Source organism: Cherax quadricarinatus, chromosome 57, assembly GCF_038502225.1.
Source record: "Cherax quadricarinatus isolate ZL_2023a chromosome 57, ASM3850222v1, whole genome shotgun sequence".
NCBI classification, from domain to species: Eukaryota; Metazoa; Arthropoda; class Malacostraca; order Decapoda; family Parastacidae; genus Cherax; species Cherax quadricarinatus.
The window spans coordinates 9919907-9938365 of NC_091348.1; the positions used below are offsets into that span (position 1 = coordinate 9919907).

Sequence of the window (18459 nt, forward strand, 5' to 3'; positions counted from 1 at the left end):
TGTAAGTAAATTTACTTACTTACGTTTATACATGGCTACAATCATGAACAAATTATAGAGTAGTGAGTAATTCACACGTCCACACCCGGTCACAATTATAATGAGTTATTGGTGCAAATATTAAATGTTGGGTCACACATACACACACGCACGCGCGGGGCCAGGTGCTGTGACTCGACCCCCGCAGCCACAACTAGGTGAATACAACTAGATGTGTACACACACACACACACACACACACACACACACACACACAAATAGGTGAGTGATCAAGGTCCCAGGACCGAAACGTTTTCTAATAAATATGTTATAGTGTTTGCTTACGTGTCTTTCTAAACCAACTTGTCGGTATTTATTACCAAGGTTTATACCACACACACACACACACACACAAACACACACACACACACACATACACACACACGCACACACACACACACACACACACACACATACACGAGTATACATACACACACGAGTACAAGCACTCACGCATATATGATACTGCAGGAGAAAGCACGATTAAGGGACATGACGGCATACAGGAGGGTGTATCTCGACCGCGACAGAACACAAGAAGAAAGGAAGAAACTGAGAGAGATGGTACAAAGGCGAAAGGAGGAAAGAGAGGGGATGGAGAAGACAGGCAGGAGATCCCAGACCCAGGAAGAAGATCTAATACAGCCTTCCTCACAACTTTCTATAGAAGCCTCCCAACCAGGTCAACCCCAGTGCAACCAAACACTCTAAATCAAAACACCCATGCCACATCCAATGCCCCCACCCACTACATTACAAACTTCACCCCCACAGCAACAACCCATGGTTCCTTACCAGGTCTCCCACTTCCCCAACCCCAATATACTTCCCAGACCACAGTCTTAGAAAAGAAGTTGAAGGTGTGGTATACAAATGCAGATGGAATAACAAACAAGTATGAGGAGTGGCACGAAAGAATCAAAGAGACATCCCCAGACATAATAGCACTCACAGAAACAAAACTCACCAGAATAATAACAGATTCAATCTTTCCATCCGGATATCAAATCTTCAGGAAAGACAGAGGGAGGAGAGGGGGAGGAGGAGTTGCACTGCTCATTAAAAACCAGTGGGGTTTTGAGAAAATGGAAGGAATGGATGGCATGGGCGAAAGGGACTACTTAGTAGGAACAATCCAGTCTGAGGGACATAAGGTGATAATTGCAGTAATGTACAACCCACCACAGAACTGCAGGAGGCCAAGAGAAGAATACGATGAGAGCAACAGAGCAATGATCAACACACTAGCCGAGGTGGCCAGGAGAGCACACATGGGGGGAGCAAAGTTACTAGTTATGGGTGATTTCAATCACAAGGAGATTGACTGGGAAAACCTGGAGCCCCATGGGGGTCCCGAAACATGGAGAGCCAAGATGATGGATGTGGTACTGGAGAACCTCATGCATCAACATGTTAGAGACACTACCAGAGAGAGAGGAGAGGATGAACCAGCAAGGTTGGACCTTGTATTCACCATGAGTAGTTCGGACATCGAGGGTATCATGTATGAAAGGCCCCTGGGAGCTAGTGATCATGTGGTTCTGTGCTTCGACTACATAGTTGAGCTCCAAGTGGAGAGAGTAGCAGGAATAGGCTGGGAAAAACCAAACTACAAAAGGGGGAACTACTCAGGCATGAGGAACTTCCTTCAAGACATTCAGTGGGAGAGGGAACTGACAGGAAAACCAGTACAAGAAATGATGGACTATGTAGCAACAAAATGCAAGGAGGCAGAGGAGAGGTTTGTTCCCAAGGGAAACAGAAATAATGGGAAGAACAGAACGAGTCCTTGGTTCACCCAAAGGTGTAGGGAGGCAAAAACTAGGTGTACTAGAGAATGGAAAAGGTACAGAAGACAGAGAACTCAGGAAAATAAAGAAATCAGCCGAAGAGCCAGAAACGAATATGCACAGATAAGAAGGGAGGCTCAGAGACAATATGAAAATGACATAGCATCAAAAGTAAAGACTGACCCGAAGCTGTTGTACAGCCACATCAGGAGGAAAACAACAGTCAAGGACCAGGTAATCAGACTGAGGAAGGGTGATGGGGAATTCACAAGAAACGACCGAGAGGTATGTCAGGAGCTCAACACAAGATTTAAAGAGGTATTTACAGTGGAAACCAGTAGGACTCCAAGAAATCAGAACAGGGGGGCACACCAGCAAGTGCTGGATGAGGTACATATAACCAAGGAGGAGGTGAAGAAGCTGCTATGCGAACTTGACACCTCAAAGGCGGTGGGACCAGACAACATCTCTCCATGGGTCCTTAAAGAGGGAGCAGAGATATTGTGTGAGCCATTAACAAAGATCTTCAACACATCATTTGAAACTGGGCAACTCCCTGAGGTATGGAAAATGGCAAATGTAGTCCCAATTTTTAAAAAGGGAGACAGACATGAGGCACTAAACTACAGACCTGTATCACTAACGTGTATAGTATGCAAGGTCATGGAGAAGATCATCAGGAGGAGAGTGGTGGGGCACCTGGAAAGAAACAAGTGTATAATTGACAACCAGCACGGTTTCAGGGAAGGAAAATCCTGTGTCACAAACCTACTAGAGTTTTATGACAAGGTGACAGAAGTAAGACAAGAGAGAGAGGGGTGGATCGACTGCGTATTTTTGGACTGCAAGAAGGCTTTCGACACAGTTCCTCACAAGAGGTTACTGCAAAAGCTAGAGGACCAGGCACACATAACAGGAAAGGCACTGCAATGGATCAGAGAATATCTGACAGGGAGGCAACAACGAGTCATGGTACGCGACGAGGTGTCAGAGTGGGCGCCTGTGACAAGCGGGGTTCCACAGGGGTCAGTCCTAGGACCTGTGCTGTTCTTGGTATACGTGAACGACATAACGGAAGGGATAGACTCAGAAGTGTCCTTGTTTGCAGACGATGTGAAGTTAATGAGAAGAATCGAATCGGACGAGGATCAGGCAGGACTACAAAGAGATCTGGACAGGCTACAAGCCTGGTCCAGCAACTGGCTCCTTGAATTTAACCATGCCAAATGCAAAGTCATGAAGATTGGGGAAGGGCAAAGAAGACCGCAGAAACAATATAGTTTAGATGGCCAAAGACTGCAAACCTCACTCAAGGAAAAAGATCTGGGGGTGAGTATAACACCGAGCATATCTCCTGAGGCGCACATCAATCAGATAACTGCTGCAGCATACGGGCGCCTGGCAAACCTACGGATAGCGTTCCGATACCTCAGTAAGGATTCATTTAAGACTCTGTACACCATCTACGTCAGGCCCATACTGGAGTATGCAGCACCAGTTTGGAATCCACACCTAGTCAAGCACGTCAAGAAATTAGAGAAAGTGCAAAGGTATGCAACAAGACTAGTCCCAGAGCTACGGGGATTGTCCTATGAAGAAAGGTTGAGGGAAATCGGCCTGACGACACTGGAGGCCAGGAGGGTCAGGGGAGACATGATAACGACATATAAAATACTGCGCAGAATAGACGAGGTGGACAAAGACGGGATGTTCCAGAGATGGGACACAGACACAAGAGGTCACAATTGGAAGTTGAAGACTCAGATAAATCAAAGGGATGTTAGGAAGTATTTCTTCAGTCATAGAGTAGTCAGGCCATGGAATAGCCTAGAAAGTGATGTGGTGGAGGCAGGAACCATACATAGTTTTAAGGCGAGGTATGATAGAGCTCATGGGGCAGGGAGAGAGAGGACCTAGTAGCAATCAGCGAAGAGGCGGGGCCAGGAGCTGTGACTCGACCCCTGCAACCACAAATAGGTGAGTACAAATAGGTGAGTACATACACAAACATACACATACACACACACATACATACACACATACGTAAACACACACACACACACACACACACACACACACACAAAATACTGAGAGGAATTGACAAGGTGGACAAAGACAGGATGTTCCAGAGATTGGACACAGTAACAAGGGGACACAGTTGGAAGCTGAAGACACAGATGAATCACAGGGATGTTAGGAAGTATTTCTTCAGCCACAGAGTAGTCAGTAAGTGGAATAGTTTGGGAAGCGATGTAGTGGAGGCAGGATCCATATATAGCTTTAAGCAGAGGTATGATAAAGCTCACGGCTCAGGGAGAGTGACCTAGTAGCGATCAGTGAAGAGGCGGGGCCAGGAGCTCGGACTCGACCCCCGCAACCTCAACTAGGTGAGTACAACTAGGTGAGTACACACACACACACACACACACACACACACACACACACACACACACACACACACACACAGTTCCCCACAAGAGATTAGTGCAGAAGCTGGAGGATCAGGCACACGTAAAAGGAAGGGCACTGCAATGGATAAGGGAATACCTGACAGGGAGGCAGCAACGAGTCATGGTACGTGAAGAGGTATCACAGTGGGCGCCTGTTACGAGCGGGGTCCCACAGGGGTCAGTTCTAGGACCAGTGCTATTTTTGATATATGTGAACGACATGATGGAAGGAATAGACTCTGAAGTGTCCCTGTTCGCAGATGACGTGAAGTTGATGAGAAGAATTAAATCGGACGAGGATGAGGCAGGACTGCAAAGAGACCTGGAGAGGCTGGACATGTGGTCCAGTAACTGGCTTCTCGAATTCAATCCAGCCAAATGCAAAGTCATGAAGATTGAGGAGGGGCAAAGAAGACCGCAGACAGAGTACAGGCTAGGTGGACAAAGACTACAGACCTCACTCAGGGAAAAAGACCTTGGGGTGACCATAACACCGAGCACATCACCGGAGGCACACATCAACCAAATAACCGCTGCAGCATACGGGCGCCTGGCAAACCTGAGAATAGCGTTCCGATACCTTAATAAGGAATCGTTCAAGACACTGTACACTGTGTATGTTAGGCCCATACTGGAGTATGCAGCACCAGTCTGGAACCCACACCTGGTCAAACACGTCAAGAAGTTAGAGAAAGTACAAAGGTTTGCAACAAGGCTAGTCCCAGAGCTCAAGGGAATGTCGTACGAGGAAAGGTTAAGGGAAATCGGACTGACGACACTGGAGGACAGAAGGGTCAGGGGAGACATGATAACGACATACAAGATACTGCGGGGAATAGACAAGGTGGACAGAGATAGGATGTTCCAGAGAGGGGACACAGGGACAAGGGGTCACAACTGCAAGCTGAAGACTCAGACGAGTCACAGGGACGTTAGGAAGTATTTCTTCAGTCATAGAGTTGTCAGCAAGTGGAATAGCCTAGCAAGTGAAGTAGTGGAGGCAGGAACCATACATAGTTTTAAGAAGAGGTATGACAAAGCTCAGGAAGCAGAGAGAGAGAGGATCCAGTAGCGATCAGTGAAGAGGCGGGGCCAGGAGCTGAGTCTCGACCCCTGCAACCACAATTAGGTGAGTACAATTAGGTGAGTACACACAGGAAATACTGAGAGGTATAGACAAGGTGGACAGAGACAGGATGTTCCAGAGATGGGACACAGCAACGAGGGGTCACACTAACATCCTTTCCTAACATCCCTGTGACTCATCTGAGTCACAGGGATGTTAGGAAGTATTTCTTCAGTCACAGAGTTGTCAGGAAGTGGAATAGCCTGGGTAGTGATGTAGTGGAGGCAGGATCCATACATAGCTTTAAGAAGAGGTATGGTAAAGCTCATGGAGCGGGAAGAATGACCGGGTAGCGGCCAGGTGAAGAGACGGGGCCAGGAGCTGTGACTCGAACCCCGCAACCACAACTAGGTAAGTACACACACACACACAAACGGTAATGCTGTATTTACAGTAAGCAAAGTCAGGGTATTTTTTCAGAATGGTCTTGGGCGGAAAACATTATATACTGAGTCAAAAAAGGAGAATTAGTGTGCACTGCGTAGCAGAGTTTACTGCCAGAGGGGAATCATAGGCCTGTGTCCCGTGTGGAAAAAAATAATAATAATTGAACTTTTCATGTCAGAGGAAAGAAAGTCTCCCTGATATCATTGAGTATACATAGTGTATAGTGTATACTACAGTGGCTCCCTAGTATATTGATGATAAAGGCTAAAGTGTCATTTGAAAACAGGTGAATTTGTAAATGAAGTGATAAGCCTATAGAGGAAGGTGCCAGAAGTCGCCAGAAACTTACCACAGGTCAGCTGTTTCTAATAATCTTCCTGGCCTGCTAGTGTACTCGCATATAATCTAGTGATACCAGTGAATAGCAGAATACAGTGTTGTAGTAGCAACTAACCAGTATTATAATGGTACTTAGTGGAGTGGAGTGACTTTCATTAGTTTCTTTTCTTGAAATACGAGACGTTACTGTGAATTTCATATAACCTGTAGTTACCAGCGGTCGCAATATACACAACGAGAAGCAATTATTACTACAGAAAAAGCGTCCTTCCTCCAAAATTGCACCAGTCAACTATAGTGATAATATAGCATTTATTGTGGTGGAGACGGAAAAAAAAAATAGAAAAGCCAGATACAGCGATTGATAAACAAGGAGGTGACCGTTCGTCATTGTAGGAGCTGCCAGATATCACCGGCTCTTCAACACGCAAGTTATACTTTTGTATCAGTCAAATCACATATTACTCGGGTAGATAATTTCCAGTAGATCCTTCATGTGTTAGCTCAAATCACCGACCAGTATGTTTTAAATAAGTGACCCACTGATCAGAGCAGATCGACTGGTCCGGACCCTTGACTGGTCCGAACCCTTGACTGGTCCGAACCCGGGACTGGTTTCAAACAGTTTCGTTGGACAATAAAGCAGACTGTAAATGGATGGGGTTGTAGGCGCCCTTATAAACACAAACATTAAAAATCAGGAACGTGACGGTAAGCTGTCCAATATACAAAAAGAGTTAGAAACAGAAATACAAATAGCTAGAGCTTCATTTAAGGTTATTAATATAATATTCAAGAGGTTGCTAGTAGAATTGCAGTAAATCAACCATTCAAATCATTATGAAGCTGTGTGTAGTCTGTGGTCAGTCAAACAAACGGGCTTCCACATGGATAAATTGTCATTTTTGTGGAAATTGGTGTCACGCCCCTTGTGCAGATATCCCAGAACTAGCTACAAGCAGTATTAAAACAGAGAAGTGTTTCTGGGTATGCCCAAATGAGGAAAATCTGTGGACTAAAATCACAAGGGTATTAAAAGAGGACAACATCAAAGCTGCTTTCATAGAAAACCTGGAAGCTTTCTACAACAGATGGGAACATAAAAAGTCTGGGCTGAATGGTACTGCCCTTGATACTGGCCATGTAGTCACAAACTGTAAGGCTGGAGGTGATGTCCTGGGAGACAGTAATAGTAAAGCTGGAGGTGCTGTCCTGGGAGACAGTAATGGTGAAGCTGGAGGTGCTGTCCTGGGAGACAGAAATGGTGAAGCTGGAGATACTGTCCTGGGAGACAGTAATGGTGAAGCTGGAGATTTTGTCCAGGTAGTCGGGAATTATACGCAGGAAGGAATACATATAAATGACCTCATAGGGGACAGGAGCCATAGTAGGGAAACAAGTGTAGTCAAAGATAAGATAAAACCAATATTGCAAACTAGAAATACCGCAGGAAATAGCAAACAAGAGGACTCCAATAGCATTAGTGAGGATAAATTACCAAAAACAACTGGTGGGAGCTCCATTGTTGGTGCTAGGGAGGATAGAAGTAAGACAGGGAAACATGCACCAACAGGGAATACAGTCACAGAAACCCAAGGTAAGCGGAAACCAAGCCTGTGCACATACTATGCACTTGGTATCTGCTGGCATGGGAAATCTGGAAAAACAGATGGGACGTGCAACTATGACCACCCTAGAAAATGCCATGCCCATATGACAACAGGAAAATGCAAACTCCCTTCCTGTAAGCTTTTTCACCCTGAAATGTGTACCTCTTCAGTACAGGAAAGACTGTGCTATAACTTAAATTGCCAGGCATACCATCTAAAGGGGACAAAAAGATACAAAACATCCAGGCCATGGGAAAACCTGGGTAGCCACAGCCACTCAAGAGGGAGAGGTTTTTTAGTGCCAGGAAGGAAAAAAAACTGGCAGGAAATGGCAGAAATCGTACACCAAATCCAGTCATTCCTGGAGTGGAACCACAGTCGATGGCCTCCACTCCAAACCAACAGATACAGATACTAATGCCGGAAAAAAAATCCCCCCCCAGTACCAACAATACCACCAGTCCGATAACATTCTTCTTTGCAAATATACAGGGTCTAAAGCCAGCAACAAACAACAAAATACCTTTCATCCGTGGACTGCTTGCAGAGGCAAAGGCAATGTTCGCGGCTTTCACTGAGACCCACATAAAGGATCACTTGGACAATGAAATATGGATCCCAGGTTACAACCTATACAGATGTGACAGAGTGAACAGGCAAAAGGGGGGGGGGGTTGGCCTGTACATTGCAGAGTCACTTGTTTGCACAGAACTGCTTAATGCCTCAAATGACGTAGTGGAAGTTTTAGCAGTAAAGGTCGAGAACCAAAACCTAGTCATTGTGGTAGTCTACAAGCCTCCGGATGCAACATCCCAGCAATTCCAGGAACAGCTGTTAAAAATTGACCACTGTCTGGAAAATCTTCCAGCTCCTGCACCCAACATCTTGCTCCTGGGGGATTTCAACTTAAGGCACCTAAAATGGAGGAATATAGCAAATAATATTGTTGCAGTAATAACACCAGGAGGCAGCTCTGATGAAAACTCACACTCACACGAGCTTTTAAATCTCTGCACAAAATTCAATTTAAACCAGCAAATAATAGAGCCTACTAGACTGGAGAATACACTAGACCTCATATTCACTAACAATGATGATCTGATAAGAAATGTCACCATATCAAAAACAATATACTCAGATCACAACATAATTGAGGTTCAGACATGTATGCGAGGAGCCCCAGACCGACAAAATGAGACTAGTCACGAGGGAGCATTCACCAAATTCAACTTCAATAACAAAAACATAAAGTGGGACCAAGTAAACCAAGTCCTAACCGATATAAGCTGGGAAGATATACTAAGCAACACAGACCCAAACTTATGCCTAGAACAGATTAACTCGGTGGCACTCGATGTATGCACAAGGCTTATTCCTCTAAGAAAAAGGAGGAGTAGATGTAAAATAGAAAGAGACAGGCGCTCCCTTTACAGGCGACGGAAAAGAATAACAGAGCGGCTAAAAGAGGTCAATATATCTGAAATGCGCAGGGAGACACTGGTCAGAGAAATAGCAAGCATCGAACTTAAGCTAAAAGAATCCTTTAGGAGTCAGGAATCGCGGGAAGAACTAAAAGCTATAAATGAAATCGAAAGAAACCCAAAGTATTTCTTCTCCTATGCCAAATCAAAATCGAGAACAACGCCCAGTATTGGGCCCCTACTTAAACAAGATGGGTCCTACACAGATGACAGCAAGGAAATGAGTGAGCTACTCAAGTCCCAATATGACTCAGTTTTTAGCAAGCCGCTAACCAGACTGAGAGTCGAAGATCAAAATGAATTTTTTATGAGAGAGCCACAAAATTTGATTAACACAAGCCTATCCGATGTTATCCTGACGCCAAATGACTTCGAACAGGCGATAAATGACATGCCCATGCACTCTGCCCCAGGGCCAGACTCATGGAACTCTGTGTTCATCAAGAACTGCAAGAAGCCCCTATCACGAGCCTTTTCCATCCTATGGAGAGGGAGCATGGACACGGGGGTCGTCCCTCAGTTACTAAAAACAACAGACATAGCCCCACTCCACAAAGGGGGCAGTAAAGCAACAGCAAAGAACTACAGACCAATAGCACTAACATCCCATATCATAAAAATCTTTGAAAGGGTCCTAAGAAGCAAGATCACCACCCATCTAGAAACCCATCAGTTACACAACCCAGGGCAACATGGGTTTAGAACAGGTCGCTCCTGTCTGTCTCAACTACTGGATCACTACGACAAGGTCCTAAATGCACTAGAAGACAAAAAGAATGCAGATGTAATATATACAGACTTTGCAAAAGCCTTCGACAAGTGTGACCATGGCGTAATAGCGCACAAAATGCGCGCTAAAGGAATAACAGGAAAAGTCGGTCGATGGATCTATAATTTCCTCACTAACAGAACACAGAGAGCAGTCGTCAACAGAGTAAAGTCCGAGGCAGCTACGGTGAAAAGCTCTGTTCCACAAGGCACAGTACTAGCTCCCATCTTGTTCCTCATCCTCATATCCGACATAGACAAGGATGTCAGCCACAGCACCGTGTCTTCCTTTGCAGATGACACCCGAATCTGCATGACAGTGTCTTCCATTGCAGACACTGCAAGGCTCCAGGCGGACATCAACCAAATCTTTCAGTGGGCTGCAGAAAACAATTTGAAGTTCAACGATGAGAAATTTCAATTACTCAGATATGGTAAACATGAGGAAATTAAATCTTCATCAGAGTACAAAACAAATTCTGGCCACGAAATAGAGCGAAACACCAACGTCAAAGACCTGGGAGTGATTATGTCGGAGGATCTCACCTTCAAGGACCATAACATTGTATCAATCGCATCTGCTAGAAAAATGACAGGATGGATAATGAGAACCTTCAAAACTAGGGAGGCCAAGCCCATGATGACACTCTTCAGGTCACTTGTTCTATCTAGGCTGGAATATTGCTGCACTCTAACAGCACCTTTCAAGGCAGGTGAAATTGCCGACCTAGAAAATGTACAGAGAACTTTCACGGCGCACATAACGGAGATAAAACACCTCAATTACTGGGAGCGCTTGAGGTTTCTAAACCTGTATTCCCTGGAACGCAGGAGGGAGAGATACATGATTATATACACCTGGAAAATCCTAGAGGGACTAGTACCGAACTTGCACACGAAAATCACTCACTACGAAAGCAAAAGACTTGGCAGACGATGCACCATCCCCCCAATGAAAAGCAGGGGTGTCACTAGCACGTTAAGAGACCATACAATAAGTGTCAGGGGCCCGAGACTGTTCAACTGCCTCCCAGCACACATAAGGGGGATTACCAACAGACCCCTGGCAGTCTTCAAGCTGGCACTGGACAAGCACCTAAAGTCAGTTCCTGATCAGCCGGGCTGTGGCTCGTACGTTGGTTTGCGTGCAGCCAGCAGCAACAGCCTGGTTGATCAGGCGCTGATCCACCAGGAGGCCTGGTCACAGACCGGGCCGCGGGGGCGTTGACCCCCGAAACTCTCTCCAGGTAAACTCCAGGTAATATACCACTGTGGATAAAATACTTTGACATATCTTGAACATTTCTGAGTGAGTTGTCTCTGAATTCATTAATTTTATCGCACTCCAGTACATAATGACGCCGGGTGTGACAATAGTCCATCTGGCAAAGTTTACATTTCATTTGGTCTACATCTGGTGGTGGTGATTTAACCTGCCAAAGATACTTGTAACCCAGCCGGAGCCGGGCGGTAGTGACATCCAAGAGTCTGATTATTTTGTTGGATGCACCATAGACATGTGGCTCCTCCTGCATGATAGAATGATGATAGATGGACTGATTTGTGTCAATCTCCCTGAGTCTTAAGTCAATAAAGTTCAGTTGAAGTTCTTTTCGTATTATTGTTCTCAAACTTCTACCTGACAAGCCAAGATTGTAATCTACCACCTCTTGGAAAGCATACAGCTTAGCCAATTTATCAGGTCTATCATGCAGCTGAAGACCAATGTGAGATGGAATCCACAGCATGTGCACTCTGACTCCACTGTCCACAATGATACTATACCTGTGTCTGGCTTCTGACACAAACATGCCACAATTGATACTTAATGAGTTGAGAGCATTTATGGATGATAGAGAATCAGTTACAATTAAAGTGTCAACCTTAGCTACATGAACGTATTTGAATGCAAGGAGTATAGCAAACAGTTCTGTCTAAAGGGTAGAGGCCCAGTTATTGATGCGTGCTCCAGTTTATTTAAGAGAGCCATCACTGTATGACAACAGCAGCACTACCAGCTGCACCAGTGGATTGGTGAACAGAACTATCAACGTAAATAATTTGTGAGAGTGTGTACTGTGTGACTAAGTTATCAATACAGCTTAAGAAGGCATCATGTTTGGCTTCAAGGTGAAGCTTCGGATGTGATTTAAGAAGTAGTTTGGGGGGAAATGGAGGGACGGTAGTTTGCCTAGCTGACATCAGTAACATTCTACTATAAAGAAAGCCACTTGTTATGCTGAACATTTCTGGCAAATTAGGTCAGTTCTGTTCCAGGATGCGACCCACACCAGTCGACTAACACCCAGGTACCAATTATTACTGATGGGTAAACATAGACAGCCGGTATAAGGAAACACGCCCCTAATGTTTCTACTTTCGCCGGGAATCGAACCCGGGCCCTCATCGTGTGAAGCGAGAGCTTTTACCACCGGGCCGCGGGGCATTGCTAATATTTTGGAGCTAATTAGAAAAATCATTCTTTAATTATTGAATAAAAATTTAAAATTACTATTTATTCAATGAAATTTGCAAATTTGGACTCGTGCCGCCCAATAGCAGAGTGAACTTTATGTTAAGGAAACCACACAAGTTGTGAACGTTTGAAGCCGATCACGTGAGTCATTTTCCAGTTATGGCAGGAGTTACAACGATTCTAAGTTTCCTTTACCATTTTACTACAATGACAAATTTCCCAGCATGTAAACAGAACTTAATAGGTACTATCCTGGCCCTAAGTTGCATCACCCAGTAAATATTGAAGCCGTTCAGAAGAGATAAACTAAAATTATTTTGAGTGATTTAACGGAAATAAAAATTTCAAACAATTTTACACATAAATTGGTCAAGTCTGCATCTACACATATAAATTTCACTCCATCGTCGCTGATTTCTTAGGCACCGTTTTTGAATGTTGACGGTCCGCCACTGAGGGTTATGGAAGTTATAAGAGCCATTCCAGGATCCTAGGGATGGGTTCAACAACTTTGGTCACAGGGTACGTCAAAATGCCGTTTGTTCCATGAATTTTATCCTTGTTACCATAAGCAAGCTTTGAAAAATTTAAAGCCGAATTGTGAACGAAATAGAATTGAAAAGTTGGAGGAAGAAAAACAAGAAAATCTCAGGCAGCCTCTCAAAAAGTTCCTCCTTCCGGTATATCTAATAATGCCGGCCAGGAGCTGTGACTCAGCCTTCGCAAATAGAATTCGACGAGTTCAGGAAGAGTACAATATGCAAACTCAAAGAGAAGGCGGACAAAGGGTACACTTACAGGAGAGATACTAGGAAGGGACTCACAGAGCAGCGATGCCAGCCTTCCTCACAGCATTGGAGATACATTTGACAGCCGTCTGGATGCCCATTATGAGCATAGTGAGTTCACCCGTCGCCTCCGGATGTTTCTTCTGCTCTTTCAATATGAACCGTGTTAGCGTCAGGCAGTTGGTGTTGATCGGGGAATCTTGAGACGTCATCTTCACCTAAACCAAAGAATTTTCTCAGCTATAATGTACCAATGCAACATTAAGGATGTACGGTGTATGTATAGTGTACTGAACGATCCTCACAGTGTGATGTCTTACTGTTTATCCATTTAATAATATGATTAAATTATCTTACATAAATAGAGCTTTCGAATGCTGGCCAACTCTAATATTAGATTTGTGTTGTTTTAACCTTAAATCTAGAATTTTCAGTATGTCCTACATAAAATTAATACTAAGGAACCTTACAGACAGAACCAACAACATTCTCTGATGGTTTCTAAATCAAGAAGTAAAGAAGAGATTTTTTATTACTAAGAATTCCCAAGAGAATGTTGATAGTTGATGAATAAGACACATGTGTAACACCTGGGTATATTTACTGCAGAGACGTTTCACCAATCATTGGATTGATCAGTCTAATGCAGATATTTTTTTTTATATACTGGGGATGGTGGAAGTCATGAAGTAGTCTGAGGGAATCATTCCCTCAGCCTCGATGAATGTGTTGGAGACGGTGAAAGACGTGAAGTTCTTTGAGGTGATCAGCCCTTCAGTCTTGAAAGGTGTTCAGTCTATTGGTCTTGATGAATCTCATTCATGTAAAGCTTCATCAAGACTGATGGACTGATCATCTCCAGTTTAATTTTCTGTATTGGACTGATAAAGCCAATGTTTGGCGAAATGTCGTCACAATAAAAAATACCCGGCTGATGCATGTTTCCTGTCTTATTCATCTACTTGCCGGTATTGTATACCATTAATGTATAATGGTGATAATTTTATCTGTATGATCCCTTATGTAACATGTGATATTTCTGTAGAACACACTGGAAAAACTATATTTTAAGCTGTATTAAAAAATACATATGTAACATTATATCTGGCCAGGATTCCAATTCTCTCGTTATTAATTTCAGAGAATTTGACTGCCCTGCTGACTGATCAAAAACTTAGAAAATTGTTACATGCAGTTAGTTGAATGAAATTTGATAGTTTTGTAAAAAATAGTGATATTTGTAATCCGAACATTTGTTCAGGGTTTTATATGTTGTATGCATTCACAATTAGAAATAAATCTGTGAAAGTTTTAGACAGTGTTGACACCGCGGCTTCGTGTTTGTGAACACTAGGATTTTCTCCTAAAAGTAAAACTGGTGAGGTCAGTAAATCATTCAAGGCCTCGATATGGCCAGCCTCTTGACACAAAAATTTAAAGACAATTTAGTGCAGAAGGAAAACCATTATATTACACAGGTGATGGGTTAACACAGTAACGTGAGTTAGCCATCTACTCAAGTATGAAATACTGAGACCACACTGGCCTCAGTATTTCATACTTGAGTAGATGGTTGATCAGACAAGAGGTACTGACGATAGGCTGTTTTTTGTTAATGAGATTTTTATTTAAATTAACATTATCAGGTAAGCGGATACCTTTTACTTAGCAACTGAATGCTTCCGGCAGGAACTGGAATGCCTTATACGGAGAACCAAACTGCTTTCTTACTGAAGTACTGGAGTTTTCTAACACGTTTTTACCTTGGAAGCAACCTACACTAGTCAGCTAACACACAAGTACCAATTTTTAATACTATATGGTCAAGGACAGCAAGTGTGTAAGTAAACTGGCCTTTATACATCTCCGTGCCAGGGAATCGAACGAGGGATCATGTGATCTTGAGTCCAATGGTCTCACCAGTGACCTAAGCTGCACTCCTGGGGTAAGGTTGAAGTGAAGACGAGGACAGAGGTAAGCGGTTTTTTTATTATTATTATTTAGCAATACTGCATACGTCAGCAATGTGATTTTACCCTATTAATATGATAATTACATAGTGGTAACGAAAGCTAGCTATGCTTTCGTATCTGTGGGGAGTGTTTGGGGTGGCTGGTTGGGCTGTGACGATCAATTCTTCCCCCCCCCCCCCGACACCCCCCCGACACCCCACCCAAGAGAGGCCACAACCAGACTGAGAGACGTGTCCTTTCTCACGACCTTTCTTAACCTTGGTGATTACAACACTGCATACCCGCACACCCTCTCTCACCACGAGATAGGTATGAAGTGCATACTAAAGTTGTCTAATTAGAATATTAATGCTTACAAAACTTGCGCGGTGGTTTATTTGCTGATGCAACAGAAGTTTAGATGGAGCACTGGTAGAGGGAGGGAGGTATGGCACTACACGAAGGCACTGAGGGTGCCGCTGTTACTGAGACGCTGCTACCGGTATACCAGCGGTGCAGGCCTGGGTGGCTGCCAGCCAGATGTTGACATCAGTGCAATTGTTAAGTAAGCTTTTATTTAGGCTTTGGTTATATAACATTTTTTTTTACAGTATGCTTGAGGTACATAAATGTTATGAGTTAAAAAAAAAAGTATGTAGATTTAATTAATGATAATCCAATATAATCTAACAAAATTGCTTATTTTTATTGGGGTCTCCTCATTGTTCCCTTATCCCCCTTTTTACGCGGTCAGCGAGCGCCAACTTTATATGGATGAAAGTGGTAAAACGGTGGGTTACGTTGTGTCTAACCAATGAAGGTCATATAAAAAATATTTAACCCATAGGTGTTTCCGAAATTTTCGACAAGTTTAAGCTTTTCCCTCTATAGAGTTCACCTGGTCACTGTCAATACACTAGAACAAACCTCCTTGACCTTCTTTGGCTTTTAAAATACAACAGCGGATCTATATCGATCCCGCAACCCGCACAATGATGCCATAAAGAATCATATTCCCCAAGATTCTGCCATATTAACTGAAACTAATAGCATGGAAAAATAGATACAAATGCAGTATAATGCCATTCTTTGTTGACGTTTCGTCCACACACTCTCCAGGTATACTCCAAGTATATACAGTGGGCTTTATAAAGTCAAAAACAAAACTGTTCGCGACTTATAAAGCCCACTGTGTGCGCGTAACGTAGTCAATAAAGGATCTCGTTATCCTGCATTTGTGTCTATTTTCCATCGTGTCGGTATTTTATACCGTTTATCTCCATCAAAACTGATAAAACAATCTCCTCAACTTCTGCAATCAAAAGTTCTTCTTAATCTCATCATTTTTGCCTGACTTCAACCCTGAGATGTGACAAAATGTTTTTCCTTGTTACCCAAGTACCGCTGAAGTTGGTATAGACAATTTTCCATACATTAGCAGATCAGTTTTATACTGTCCACATACAAACAGCGTCAAATTGTAGCTTATTTCGTGATGCAGGACTCGCTTTTTCTTGCACGAGCTTTCCATAGCTGTCGATTTGGCAGTGTAAACAAAAATATCTGTATCCCCCGTGGCATGATCAACGGAGTCTTCCTTGATGATTAAGACACATGGGCAATACTTGGGTATCTTTATTGTTGAAGCGCTTCGCTTACACAGTAGGCTTCTTCGGTTAAATACAGATGCAGCAGGTGTAGTGAAATGAAGATGATGTAATCAGCATAACAGGAGTCTTCCTTGCTACGTCGCATAGTATACTGCCAACTATTATATTTTGGGGCTCATTGTTATTGAGCTCTTTCTTACTCCTTGCAGGCAGTCGCACCTGTTAGCAGTTTGGAAACTAAGCAAAGAACAGTACTGATTATGATCCTTACAGTGACTATGTGCAGCGTTGCCATTCGTATAGATTAATGATTACGTCTCTTGATATTCTCCACCTCGCTGTCTTCACTGTTATCCTCATCATATTCCTCTGTACTGTATAAACCTTGGTAACAGACACATAAGCAAACACTAGAACTTATTTATTAGAAAAAGTTTCGATCCTGGGACCTTGATTACTTCTAACATATAGAGGTTAAAAAGACAGTATATGTAGGCGGAGAGTGAGGTGTGAGTTACACATGGTGACCTGAAGAATGCCATATTGAGATGAGGACAGGTAGACAATGTGACTCCTATGTTGTTAGGTAGGTGGTGCTTTGCCTGGTTGAGTATCATGTATGCTATGTTTTTTAAATTTTGTAGTTTCCAGTATTATGTTTTATTATGTCGGTGTCAGCGATTAGCGAAGCTTCCAGACTTCGTCGGATGAGCTGCGTCTCATCCCAGTTTATCAGATGTCCGGTGGAGTCCCTGTGGAGGACACAGGCGTACCTTAAATCATCTCTGTTGCTGGCGTTTCGATGTTCGTTCGGCAGACCAAGAGACTTCTGCCTGTTTCCCCCTACATATTTCTTGTGACAGTATCCAAAGGGGATGGTGTAGACGCCCGCTGTGGAAGTTAGAGGTGTGGGGCTGAATTTCATAGCGAGGTCTTTGATAGATGATATGTTTATGGTGGAAACATTTATGTCGCTTTTAGCAAGTACCAGGTTAATATTCGTGGCAACATCACCACATTAAAGCACTATGAACTGCTCAGAGAACTGTTCCATGGGGAATTTGTTGAGGACAGCTTGTGCCTTGAGTTTGCAATCCCGGATGAAGAAAAATGGAAAATGAAGACTTCTGAAGGCTGGAAACAAGGGCTGGATATGCGAAGAGCTCTCAAGAAGCCAATTAAGACACCTCATTTAGTGCGGGTGTTTTGGTGCGAATGGGAATGTATAAGGTCGTCCTCGTTGGTTGGTTTTCTATAGATTTTGAAGAGAAGTTTGTCACTGTCGGGAGACCTACACATGAGGACGTCCAAGAATGAAAGTTTGCAATTTTTTTTCATTTAAAGTTTAACCTTTACTGACGACTCGACAGCATTGATCTTGTTGAGGAGGGCCTAGATATTGAAACGTCTCGGATAGTTAGGTAAGACACATATGCAACAGTTAGGTATCTTTATTTCGAAACGTTTCGCCTACACAGTAGGCTTCTTCAGTCGAGTACAGAAAAGTTGATAGAAGCAGAAGATACTTGAAGACGATGTAATCAGTCCATCACCCTTAAAGTTTTGAGGTGGTCAGTCCCTCAGTCTGGAGAAGAGCATTGTTCCGTTGTCTGAAACAATATGAAGTTGAAGTGACAGGATGG

At 43.4% G+C, this 18459-nt stretch overlaps 1 protein-coding gene across 2 annotated transcripts in view; it reads right to left on the reverse strand.

The window, feature by feature from the left end:
- The window catches only part of fbp (fructose-1,6-bisphosphatase), a 167757-nt gene extending 152017 nt beyond the window's left edge, over positions 1–15740 (reverse strand). The window contains exons 1-2 of one of the 2 annotated variants that reach the window (XM_070097334.1): positions 15584–15740; positions 13291–13472 (exon numbers count right to left, since the gene is read on the reverse strand). In XM_070097334.1, coding sequence (XP_069953435.1) covers positions 13291–13466 — 176 coding nt within the window. In that variant the 5' untranslated portion in view covers positions 13467–13472; positions 15584–15740. Of the gene's footprint in view, positions 1–13264; positions 13473–15583 lie in introns of those variants that run through there. The other variant, XM_070097337.1, reaches the window with a different exon arrangement.
- Between the last annotated feature and the right edge of the window lie 2719 nt (positions 15741–18459).